This window comes from Myotis brandtii, unplaced genomic scaffold (assembly GCF_000412655.1).
Source record: "Myotis brandtii unplaced genomic scaffold, ASM41265v1 scaffold209, whole genome shotgun sequence".
Classification (NCBI taxonomy): Eukaryota; Metazoa; Chordata; class Mammalia; order Chiroptera; family Vespertilionidae; genus Myotis; species Myotis brandtii.
The window spans coordinates 1,568,382-1,580,839 of NW_005357806.1; the positions used below are offsets into that span (position 1 = coordinate 1,568,382).

General features: G+C 40.1%; 1 protein-coding gene across 1 annotated transcript in view; it reads left to right on the forward strand.

Moving 5' to 3' along the window:
- Positions 1 to 12,458, forward strand: part of FGD4 (FYVE, RhoGEF and PH domain containing 4) — a 109,479-nt gene that overhangs the window by 45,487 nt on the left and 51,534 nt on the right. The window contains exons 3-4 of the mRNA XM_014539219.1: positions 1,867 to 2,050; positions 6,404 to 6,911. Coding sequence (XP_014394705.1) covers positions 1,867 to 2,050; positions 6,404 to 6,911 — 692 coding nt within the window. The remainder of the gene's footprint in view (positions 1 to 1,866; positions 2,051 to 6,403; positions 6,912 to 12,458) is intronic.

Sequence of the window (12,458 nt, forward strand, 5' to 3'; positions counted from 1 at the left end):
ATCAATAGAGAGAAAATTTTTTTAAAAATCCTATATAATAAAGAGCTATTATGCTAATTAGACCGAACAGCCGAATGACTGTCCAGAAGGTCCCAGACAAAGTTGGGGCTGTGAGGGCCAAGCTCCTTGCACAAATTTTGTGCACCAGGCCTCTAGTAATAATATAAATAAAAACAAAACAAAAAAACGGACATGTTCCTACCCTTACAGAACTCCAGCCTTGTGGGGGAGAAAGCTTTATATCTATAATGTATTTAATACTTTATTGCTGCTCTATTTTTAATACTACTTACAATTAATTAATAATCATAATAATATGAGCGCTTTGGGGGAAAGTACACATTATTATGAAATGGTTTAAGAGATAGAGGTAATTGAGATGGGAAGGGTCGGTAGAGTCACTCAGAACCTGACTGGCTGGAACTCATCATTTTATTTGAAACTTTCAAGCATCTGACAGTGTCTGGAACATAACAAATAAGAAATGTTTACTCAGTAAACTCGAGATTAGGATGAGTTATTTTATAACGATCTTTGCAAACAGAATTATAAAGACCATATTTGCTTCCTTTGAATATTCTAGTTATGAATGTTGAAATTACTCCTAATGATGAAACTTTTTTTTTTTTGGTGGGGTGTTGTCCTGGTTTACTATATCGGTATGTATTTATTCTACACAGGAAATTTTTCCTTAAGATTAACAAATATCACACTTATGTAAGCCTTCTCCTTCCCAATAGATACTGTATTAGCCCTTTCCCCAAGCACATCTTTGAAAATAATATCATGTTTATAAATAATATCATTTTTCCATTGGGATTTTCTTCTCATTTGTATTGAAAGGGAATGAGATGAATTGTTACACCTGTAGCCCATTGTGATATACATTTTCGTCTCTTCTCTGTATGAATTGATAACTGGCACAGACATGATAAGATCTAGGCCAGTGAGCATCAGGCAACCAACCGTCAACTGAGTTTATAAAAGATGAGAGGACTGAAAACCAGGGTAACCAGCTCGGGGAAATTGGGGCATGTGATTAGGAAGACACATGATTCCCCAGCCTTCTTCCAGACGTTAGTAGAAAGGTTTTGTTGTGTTTTTTGTTTGTTTAATCCTCACCAGAGGATATGAGAGAAACATTGATTTGAGAAACATTGATTGGTTGCCTCCCATATGCACCCTAACTGGGGATCTAACCCGCAACCTAGGTATGTGCCCTGATCAGGAATCAAAACTGCAACCTTTTGGTGTACGGTAGATGCTCCAACCAGCTATGAGCCCTGGCTGGTGTTGCTCAATGGTTAGAGTGTTGGCCCATGCACTGATCATTTTTATCTAAGATCAAATGAGATAAGATGCTTTTGTTAAATGGGAAGATGCTATAGTAATGCAACATTACTGTTGTTTGTTGCTGTTGTTTTGTTGGCTTTTATGTTTAACTTATTGGTCTGGATTCTGGCGTATCTGTTATTCACTGTTATTAAAAATGTCTTTTGTAAGCAAGCAGTATGTCTCTAGGAATTAGTTTTAAATTTAGCACTCTTTTTTCTCTGATTAGATAAATAACTGCTATGTTATATATAATAGTATTGGAATGCCATGGCCCTATATAGACCCCTAGATGTTTAATAATACCATATTTCAAATGACCTAAAATGAAAAGAACAACTTGAATCTTGGAGATGAAATTTCCACAGGACACAGAGCCAAGATAGATAAGGGTCTCTTGGTTAAGTTTCAATACAAAGTTGACAGACCTCTTGACAAAAGTTTGATAATGCTGAAGCTTTTTATACCCAGCACACCAGATTTTGCTTTGTTTTGTTAAGGAAATGCTGAATTCTATTAATTCTTTTTCTACAGTGCCTCCAAAGCCATTACATCTGCAGAATTCACCTTTGTCCAGTATACACCCAACCCCTAAGCATAAAGCTTTATCTAGTGCAGCACCCAGGATGGAGGAAGTTAAACCTGCCTCTGCTTCTTGTGTCTCAAAAGAAAAATCCAGTAAAATATCAGATCTCATCAGTCGCTTTGAAGGAGGCAGGTAAGAGCTAATTCACAGCGGGAGAAGGCAGAGGGGAGACGAACGCTGAGTTTTGAAAAAGATGACAGAGTCATAAGTTTTCCAAATCAAACATACATCTTCTTCCATTGGGTTTGGTAGGCCTTTAGAAATAGTGAATTTTAAACGTATTTAATCTTGCCCTAAGAGAAACTGTCATTTACTGTTTGTTATCTATGTGCAGCACTAATAGCACCCGCTTCTTCACATTCTGTGCTATGTATGTTATAGGCGTGCCCTCTCAGCGCCTCGGTATCTGTGTGTGTCCTTGGGGTCATTGTGTTGGTCGCTGGATATCTGGGTTGGGAAGGCAGGAGGTTGTGTCTGTCTCTGTTTCTTGCTTTGTATGTTTGTGGATGTGACTCCAGTGGGCCTGTCCCATCTCCGCAGGCTTCTTTCTGACCCACTGTATTTATCGTGGGTCTTCTGTATCCAATCTGTATCTGTTTCCCCTCTCCTCACACCCCTGCTCTTACTATATACTAGATATTGTGAAGAGATATTGACAATTGATATAGTTTTATATCCTTTAGTCCTAATGTTTCAAAAAAGGTAGGTGAGACACTGTATTTCTCACTTAAAGAAAAAAAAAACAACTCACATAAGTTGCTTTTCTACTTATATGACCCTCAATTGTTTTTCCTTAGAATTCCCATCACTGACAAATAGAGTTTTGGAAAAATTTTATCAGAAGCGTTTTGTTGTTATTTTTATGTCACCAAGAGACTGTATATAATTTAACAGAATATGTATATGTTTACTCTCATCCTTGAAGCCACTAATTTCCATTAAATCCAGTGTAATATTTGGGAATATTAGGTGGTTTTACTGTTTGCAGGATTTATTGTTATATATGTAATGAACCAAAGTTTGGAAATGCTTTCAAAATCTTCTGGAAATTGTGACCCATTACAAAGCGGCAATGTCCCTCATTTAAAATGAGACTATATTTAGTAACAAGTTCTGGAGAAAATTAGTTCAGAAGCCTGTCTTCAATTTTTGTTCCCCGTTAATTGGGGGAGCCTGAGTCATGAATATTTAAATTTCAACATCTCCTCCTCGGAAGTAGGATTTTTTAATAGCTTTGCTATCTTAAATTATAGCAATCTACTAAATGATTTAATCCCACTTAAAATTTTTGTTTCCCAGAACAAGTTGATTTAATCTGAGAGCACGACCCCTCATATTTGTAGGTTTCCAGGGCCATGTCTATGACTGTCATATAGCGAGGCCCTGGAGCCCTGGCCCCTGTTCACGGTGCGTGCCAGAACCCGAATCCCCTGAGTGGGTCAGTATTCCAAAGGCTGAGTCCTCTAAACCTCACAAATATGGTAACCCCCTCTTTGCATTCCTCTCCATATGCAAAAGGTACACAGTTTTCCCACTCATTGATACCAGTTTTCTTTTATTCTTTCAGACTTCACAGATAAAAAGTCATATTTTGATGCAAAGCTAGAAGGTTGGATCTAAGGAGAGATGTGCTATAATTTATGACATTTTAAGAAAACTTGTTCTAAGTGAAGCTAGGATATCACGTGAGCATTTTGGCAAATCTGCTGAAGGACTGTTACTTGTGGCCAAGTCCACTGCCATGTGTTCTTAGTGAGGTGTTTTGAGTAGAAACTGACCCTAAAAGTGCCTGAGGGGTTAGTACTGCTTTGGGTCTATGGAGCTTGAATGGGAAGTTTGTATTTCCTGTCCACTGATGTCCATGTACCTGCAGTATAGCTCTTGGGTTATACCTCAGTTATTATAGCTTGAACCAGCACTCTGTGGACTAGAGGGAGATTTGGTGGGCTGTGCGTTACCACAGTAGATTGACAGGAAGAAGCAATGTCTGCTGCAGTGGCATCATAGAAGACCAGTTGCACTTGTTAAGACCTCACCCACGTAGCAGAGTTTCGCTCTTTACAATAATCTAGATAGCTCTGTTTCATTAAGATAAGTGACATAGAGGAGGTATTTGAAACAAGTGAAATTTTATTTTTTACTGTAGTTTGTTTGTTTGCTTATTTATTTATTTATTTATTTATTTATTTATTTATTGGAGGGTAAGAGAAACTAGTCTTTTTAACCTATGACATATTTCAGGATTTTAGAAATAAATAAGTAAGATTTCCCCACACAACTGAACATTGGTTTTTCCCAAGGACACTGCTTAGGCCAACTGTTTTTCTCCAAAGCATCAGGAATCTCCTACGAATTAACCACTGCTTTTACTAACCCCCCACCTCATCCCTTACCCCATTCCCCCCACATGTCCCCTGGATGTCACTTATTGCAGGAAATTCCCTCCTGTCATCCACAGCAGTCCTTTCCAGAAATCTTAAGCAAGCCCAAAGCTTGCTACAGAGGATCTTCTGAGGGTCTTTCTACTGGGCTGCTGATATGGTCAGAAAAAGGAGTACAGTTTGATTCATTCTCCAAGGGCCATTTGGGAAATTATCTAGGCCAAGGGTATACTTCATAGAAGATAACCTTCATTGATGGAGTGTGTCACCTTTATTTATTTTGATAACCTCCAACTTTTACATAGATGACGTGTTCTCCTACCAGTATTTTCCTTCCTGTGGAGCTGAAACTGACCATGTCTTCTTTCCTCCCTTATTACTTTCCTGCTGTCTGTTGCTATTCCCTGTTCCATTCTCCAGTTCAGATCAGCAGTGTTTGGGAGGAGTGGAGTGAGAAGAGAGGGGGTCACACATCTCAGCATCGTCCATGGCCCTTGCTGCTGTGCCTGGTGCGCTCCCCCCCCCCTTTTCTTCCCGTCTCTACCCTCTGATGTCTTCCTGCACTGGGAGGATGCGAGCCCTGGGCTGTCTTCTCACAATTGTATGTGGCCTACTCACTTGCTCCTCTCTCCCTCCTTCATGGCCCAGTGCATTGATTATAATGTGGGGTTAGACTGTGGGATTTAGCATCAGACTTCATGGTTTGAACTCTGGCCTTCTCATGTGTTAGCCATGTGACATTGCCACTTTATGTGAGTTTCAAAGCCTGGATTTATGGGGGCCCTACTTTGGAAATATTATGAGGCTGAAACAAGATAACTATTATGAAGGGCTTGGTGTCGGTTTTGGCACTTAATAAATGTTAGCTGCTAATACTGAATTGGTGCCATGATCATCATCACAACCACAGTTATTTATTACTCATTGAGTACTTACTGAGCACTTTTCATATGGCAAGTGCTGTGCTAAGGAGTCGGGATAGCGCAGAGAACAGGACAGATATGCTCTGCACCCTCTTGGAGCATTAGTCTAAATTTATCTTTATTCCTCGTTAGGTCATAGGAATCTCTCCAAGACTGCAGCCCAGAGTTTTATGTTTTTCCTCCCTGGAATCCTAGATTAAAATGCTATACAGATATTCCCATAGGAATATTGAAATATATTGGCAGTTAGGTTCCATCATACTATTGTTGGTCTATACGGTGGTAAGTAATAATAAGAACTTAAAATAAAATAAAATGTGTATTTAGTGGTGGAGTGTGCTGTCATGGAGAGAACCATCCAGGAGGTGACATCTGAGCAGAACCCTGAGTGATGGGCAGGAGGAAGCCAGCCAGTGTCTTAGGGGAGGAGGTCCTGGGCAGAGAGAGCAGCAGCGCAGAGATCCTTGGATGCGTGTGTTCGCTTACTGGGAGGTGGGGAGACAGCAAGGAGACAGGAATGCAAGAGCACGGGGAGTGAGGAGAAATGGAATTTAATGAGGCCAGGCTAGCAGAGTATACAGAATCTCCAGGGCCATGGTCAGGATGCCAGATTGACCTTTAAGTGTGTGGGGAAGCCCGAGCTGAGTTTGATCTCTGTGGCCAACTTGGAGAGACTAAATTGGAGGGGACCGGGCGTGGGAGCGGAGAGATGAGTTAGGAGGCTATGGCAGCATGTGCAATCAAGTTTTTGAGATGTATTTCACTTCCCAAACAAAAATAACTTTTGGTTTCTAACCTTTTCATACATTGAGGACTGGCTCTATTTATTTTTAAAATGTTAAGAAAGTAGAAGTCTTGGCAAAAGATGGTTTTATAAATATAAATATTTCTCATATTTAAGTCTCTACTAACTAGCAATATTGATAAACAGCCCAAGGAAATGTTTCAGCCCTTATAGATAATGGTCAGGCCTGTCATCTTTATTTAAATGTTTCTTGAAGTGCAGATAGCATTGCCAGAGACTGAAAACTACACTGGAATATTCTTATCTGTGTTTCTAAAACCATCAGCAGGGGAAATGTCTTTACTAACTATCCCCTTTCCGCTGGAATAAACTTGTTTTTATTCTAGAGCTGGTCCATGCCAGTGTTCTCACACTTCCTCTGGATTTCGTCTTTTAGCACATTATCAAGTTACGGTGATTTGAAGAAACATTCGGCTGTGAACCTACATGTTCTTAGAACCTCGGGAAGGCATGGACTGACAACCACACCTCAGCAAAAGCTCCCCTCCCAGGACCCACCACAGAAGCAGGGAAGTGATGTGGAGCCAACTCAGGGTGTACAAACTTGTGTGGCTAACGGTGTGATGGAGGCACAAAGCCAGGTGGAATGTGAGGAGGACCAAGCGGCCGCTGGTAGCCCAGATACTCCTACTCAAGCTGCTGAACCCTTGCTGGACACGAACTTAGTGAATGGAGCAGGAGACGAAAGTACCACGGGCCCCGCCTCACCCACAACAAATGACTGTGATGGAAATGCTTCTGACAGCAGCTGCAGGACGCCCAGTGTGGACCCAGCCCTCCCCCTGGAAGAAGAAAGGGCAGACACAGACGCCAAGGCTCAAGAGAAGGAAAACGGAGAAAGCTCTTCGGAACTGGAACAGCTGGACCAGCACCAGGAGATGAAGGTAAAGCATGAGACCGGCCTATAAGTAGGAGGGAACACTGATCATTTAAAAAAATAATATTTTTAAAAATATGTTTTTATTGATGAGAGAGGGGGTAGGTGGGGGGAGAGAGGAAAGGAAAGGAGAAGGATAGAGTGATAGAAACATCAATGAGAGAGAAGCGTCTGTTGGCTGCCTCCTGCACACCTCACTACCAGTTGTGGAATCAAGCCCACAACCTGGGCATGTGCCCTGACTGGGAATCGAACTGTGATCTCCTGGTTCACAGGTCGATGCTCCACTACTGTTTTAAAACTCTGTTTCATAGCACCCGTGCAATGAATGAGTCAGATCACCCTCCGCCCCAGGGAAACAGTTTTCTAGCTCCAGCTGGTAACGGGTTTTCCCCTACTTTCTGTAGGTTCTGTCGACCTGTTGTGATTTCAGGAGTCAGAAGAGTGTGTGTAGACTTTGATACAGGCAAACCACAACATTGCTTTTGTTTACAGAGGAAGCAAAGGTTCTTTGTTGCTAGGTATTAGGGCTGCACCCCTAATATTTATGGTCTAAGCAAGAGGAAATTGCATAATCTTTGCTTTTCAGACATTTCTAATTTAATAGAAGAAATAGACTTGGAAGATTAACTTATACTAGCAAATGTGTCTTGTAAGGACATGAATATGGAAGTAGTCACAAATTAGCCAATAGCTATCTGTAACTCTTTCCAGGCTTCTAAGTTTTTTTTTTTAAAAAATCTAATTAACACACCATTTATAATTAGAAGACTCCTTAAAAATTGCCTGAGCCAGCAATCCATTTATAGAAGTAGGAACAGTCCCAGAAAGCTGAAGTGATTTTCCAGGGTTATAATAATAGCCGAGACCCCTTGTGCCCTGATTCCCAGGCCAGTGTTGTATCCCGGATGCCATGAGTCACAAACATAAATGCCAAAATGTGGGAAATGTCAGTGAGTGCAGCAGCCATGAGTCATATACTAGAGGGGGGTGAGACTGTGGCACACTGGAAGTTGACATCCTTTCTGAAGAGTCCTGAGAACCACCTGAGTGGCATTTCTGCCCTTGTGCCAACAGAGAGCTGATTTGTTGGTGAAATGTGCTCATCGTTTACCGGTGCTGTAGCAGGAACTTTGATACAATTGCAGTGGTAAGACCATTGCATTTGTATTCTTTATCCATGTCAGTGTAGTGCTTTTGAAATATTAATAAATAATGGCTTTTACAAAGTATTTGGAATTTCTTGGATTAGAGGTGCCATGGAAGCCTCATGGTAGATGCTGGAATAGAAAGTTGTTTTCATCTCTGAAGACAAGAAAAAAGTTTCCATTGCTTAGTCTCTTATCAATTTCAAATAACAATCTATGAAGGAGAGTTGAGAATTGAAAATTTGATAATTCTATCAAAATTTGTAAGTGACAAATCCAAGTCCTAAATCTATGTACTTTTTTTTTTTTTTTTGGTATGGTGCTGTGTCTTAACTGGCATTAACATAGGCAGAAATTCAAAAGGACTGATACTAAAATATTAGAGTAAAAAGTGCTTGATGGATGTGTTTAGAACTTTGAAGTGAAATCCACCTTATGGTACAATTTTCACTGCCCCTGAAACAAAAGAAAATTCCAAAAAGGAGCCACTGGTTTATTTTCTCGAGGTTTGGAGAATTGATTTTAAATGCTGACTTTCAAGCAAGGAAAGTTCAGAGGAGGAAGTGGGTGGGAGAAAGTGTGAGTCATACTTGGTAACATCTGAAACAGGACATGCAAAGTGGCTCTCTTACCATCTTGATAGTGAGTTAGTGTGTCTCTGCTTGAACCATGGTGCACAGAAGAGAAGGTTAGAATCAAGAAACTCAACACTCAGACAGCTGTCCTTTCACTGTTGGGAGGATGCCACCAGCAAGTATTTATTTAACAGTAAGAGCCGTTCTTATTAAGGGAAATATTTTAGTTGGTAAGGATGCCTGTGGTTGCTGGGTTCTACTTTCCCCCCACTGTCATATAGTATTATGTGTCCATTTTCAGAGATTGGTTTGGGAGAGACTTAATCGGGCTTCTGTATTAAACTAGTGAAATCTAGGAGAGTACAGCTGGCCTTTCTCCTAAATGGGAATGTAAGTAGTGGATGGCGTGTGCTCTGTGTGGGAAGAAAATAATTTTTTTTCTCTGCAGAGCTGTAGTTCTGAACACCACATGTCTCCGATCCGGAAAGGAGTCTTAGGATTTAATTTCTATGTGGTGACCATGTGTTCCTCTTTGCTGCTCTGATGCTTGTTGCATTGCCTTTCCTTGTTCCAAAGTACAAACATAAATGTTAATAGTGTTAAGATGGTAACTTTTATATTATGTACATTTTACTGTAATGAAGCATAACACAGAAATCTTAATTTAGCGGTATAGAGTGAACCAAACAACCAGAACCAGGAAATCTGGACTTGTCCACTAACTAACGGTACGGCTTTCAACAAGTCAGTTTTGTGTACCTTTAGTTAAAGGATATAAACTGAGTATGATCATAGGCCCTTTTCAGTGGTATCAGCATCTAAGTAGGTACATTCCTTTGTTAGCACCGCCCTCCACATAGGCAGCTGCTTCTTAATCTGTCATGTGTTGAACTTCATCTAAGAGGTAATGGAATATTTGAGTTTCACAATGCAGACAACTGAAAAAAAAATGTCTATCCTTATATAACTCGATAAAGAGATTTATATCAGAAAAGGATTAAATAGGTTTCATTTGTCCCAGAATTAAATTTAATGGACATTTCCTAAGTGCCCACCAGGAATGGGAGGAGGAGGGGTTGGGGGCTGGAAGGTAGGAGTAGAATAGAATCACAAAGATACTTCACGAAAGTAGAGACATATTAAAGTGCATCTTGAGCAATCGTTAATAATTGAGAACTGACTTGAAAACAGTCTCAGCTTATGTAACTGTTTTATTGATTATCTGATGTATTTTGATCAAGAATCTCTCTCAGTGGTCAATAGAAAATACTGTTATTTTTACCTTGTAAAAGATAAAGAATACCTACCTTACTGAAACTATTGACTCTACCATAAACAGATTAAACACACACACACACACACACACACACCTCAGAGCCAAAGGAGAATTGTTAACACTTTACGATCCCTTTATCTCTCACCCACAAGGTGTTACAGTACCTTTAAATTAAGGTTAATTGTGTATTACAGCAGATGAAAAGATTGAAATCTACTGAAGGGGAGATGTTATAAGGAAAAACTGAAACCCATAAGTTCCAGGGAAGGTAGCGGCAAAGGACTATCGTGTGTGTACGTGTGCTGCCCGCACAGGCAAGCATACTTGAGGAGATTGGGGGGTGGGGGTGAGGGGTTGAAATAGTATTAGAATTTCTGTTTGGCATGACTAATTTGTGTTATCATGACTAGCTTAATTAGGAGACTCAGGTAAGTGAGTCAATATATTTTAGAATGAATGTTACTAAAAATGGTCACTCTGTCTCAGACTTGTGGGCTTTGGTGGGTCAGCTTTAGTAGGCATGCGCTGATGTGGAATGCTATATAGACGTAAACTTCTCTTTCGTTTGTGTGAGCCTTCTAATATCCAATTATATACTTTAATGTACTATATTGGTATGTTTTTCTGTTATTTATTGTTTTCCTCTATAATTTTATACTATAGGCCAAATATAAATGTGTGTAGATATAAGCTTTTAAAGACTAAGTTTAAATAAATAACAAATCTCTGTTACTGGCAACATAAGCTCAAAGTAGCAATATATTAAACCTCTAAAAATAGCAGTTTTTTTTAAGACTGTAGCAGAAGCAGTTTTGTTTTTTAAGTCAGAGTAATATTATTATGTAGAGTTAAAATACCCACTGGGGATGGTTTCCTACCTCATAAAATGTAATTCCAAAATAGATTTAGAGACTTTCCTCAATATAAGTATACTCCCCCAGAAGTCTCTGATTTCTTGCCTTTTCTTCTTCACCTCCACACCCCTCACAGGATGGTATGGAATTTTTGCAAAATAATGTAAATGAACTATGTATAAGCAAGTTCTTACTTTTTAAAATCCCAGTCCCTGGGCCAAAAGCTCCTTTAAAATATTTAAATTGCCCTAGGATTGTTGGCTTTTACTTTCATAGCAAAGACTTCTTTCTAAACCTGTATCAGTAATCATGCTGAGTGAACTGCATTGTCCTCAGTTCATCGCCACAGGGAAGGGGAGGATGTAGTTGCTATTGTCTGCCTTTGACTTCATGACTAGAAGGAATCTAGTACCCGGCCAGATCCTAGACTACCTGATGGGCAATATTATTGCCTTCATCACAGCCTTCTGCCATCCTCCTCCTCCTCCTCCTCCTCCATCTACATTTTTTGGGAATCATTATTGAATGTGGTGGCAGATGAATGTCTCTCAGTGAAACCAAAAGCATGTGACAAGCCAGCTCAGCAGGGCCATGCCATCCTTGTGATGCGCTCTGCCTTGGTCCCTGTGGTGCGGGGAGGCGCTTCAGCCTCACCCCATGTTCTAGGATTCTCTCAGTGGTTTCTTGATAGCTGGTAGTTGTTCTTAATTCAGGGGGAGTGAAGTCAGGAACAGCCCACGTCACCATGTTAGTTATGTCATTCCCTAGAGATAATTTTTAAATTTTAATCTTTCATGTCACCAACAATGAAAGAAATTATATGGTAAAGTAGGAGATAGATGAAGAAGGAGGTCGCCAGCCACAAAGTACAGATTTATGGAAACATTTTTAAAAGTTAAAAAAAAAAAAACACCTCAGTGTTTACTTCCTAGTTATTTCTGGTTTTTAAATTACCATTTATTTATTATATTACATAAGACTTGAGGGTTTATAACTTTTGAACATAAATAAAATTAAGATAATCGTCTTCTTGGGAAAAAGAATGACAGAGATTCAAATTCAGAAGTAAATTGTGAATAGAAAACTATTGCTATAATTCAAATCAACTCACCTTTCCTCTTTTTCTGTCAATCCCCCACTTCCCACCCCCCACTGAGTCTAATTCTAATCATTAAAATTGTTAATTAAATTTACAGGATATGATATGAGGTATCAAAGTTTTCTGGGCGTTAAAACAATGCTTATTTTGGTTCTCCATTTTTTATGATAGGCAGCAGGTTTTGTTTTGGTTTTGGTTTTGGTAAAGCTTTACTTTTCTTTCAGTTCACTTCTTGAAAAATAAGGATAACTGTTGAGGTCTCATTAGATTTGAAGACATAGTAAGTCTCTCCTTAGCTATTTCTTCTCTTGCCAAATCAGGGGTAATTCCAAGCAAGTGAAAGTACCACCTAGAAATTATCCAGCTCCACTGGTCAGCCTCTTATTGCTGCTACTAGAGGCCCAGTGCACGAAATTTGTGCACAGTGGGATCCCTAGGCCTGGCTGGCAATCAGGGCTGATCAGGTTCCCTGCCTCCCTGTCTCCTCCTTCCCTCGCCACCCCCATGCCACCACTGCATGGTTCCCCACTCCTTCCCTCGCCGCCCACGTCCGCTGCCACCCACCCCTGCTTTCCTGTCCCAGCCCAGGGGCCTGGCTCCAA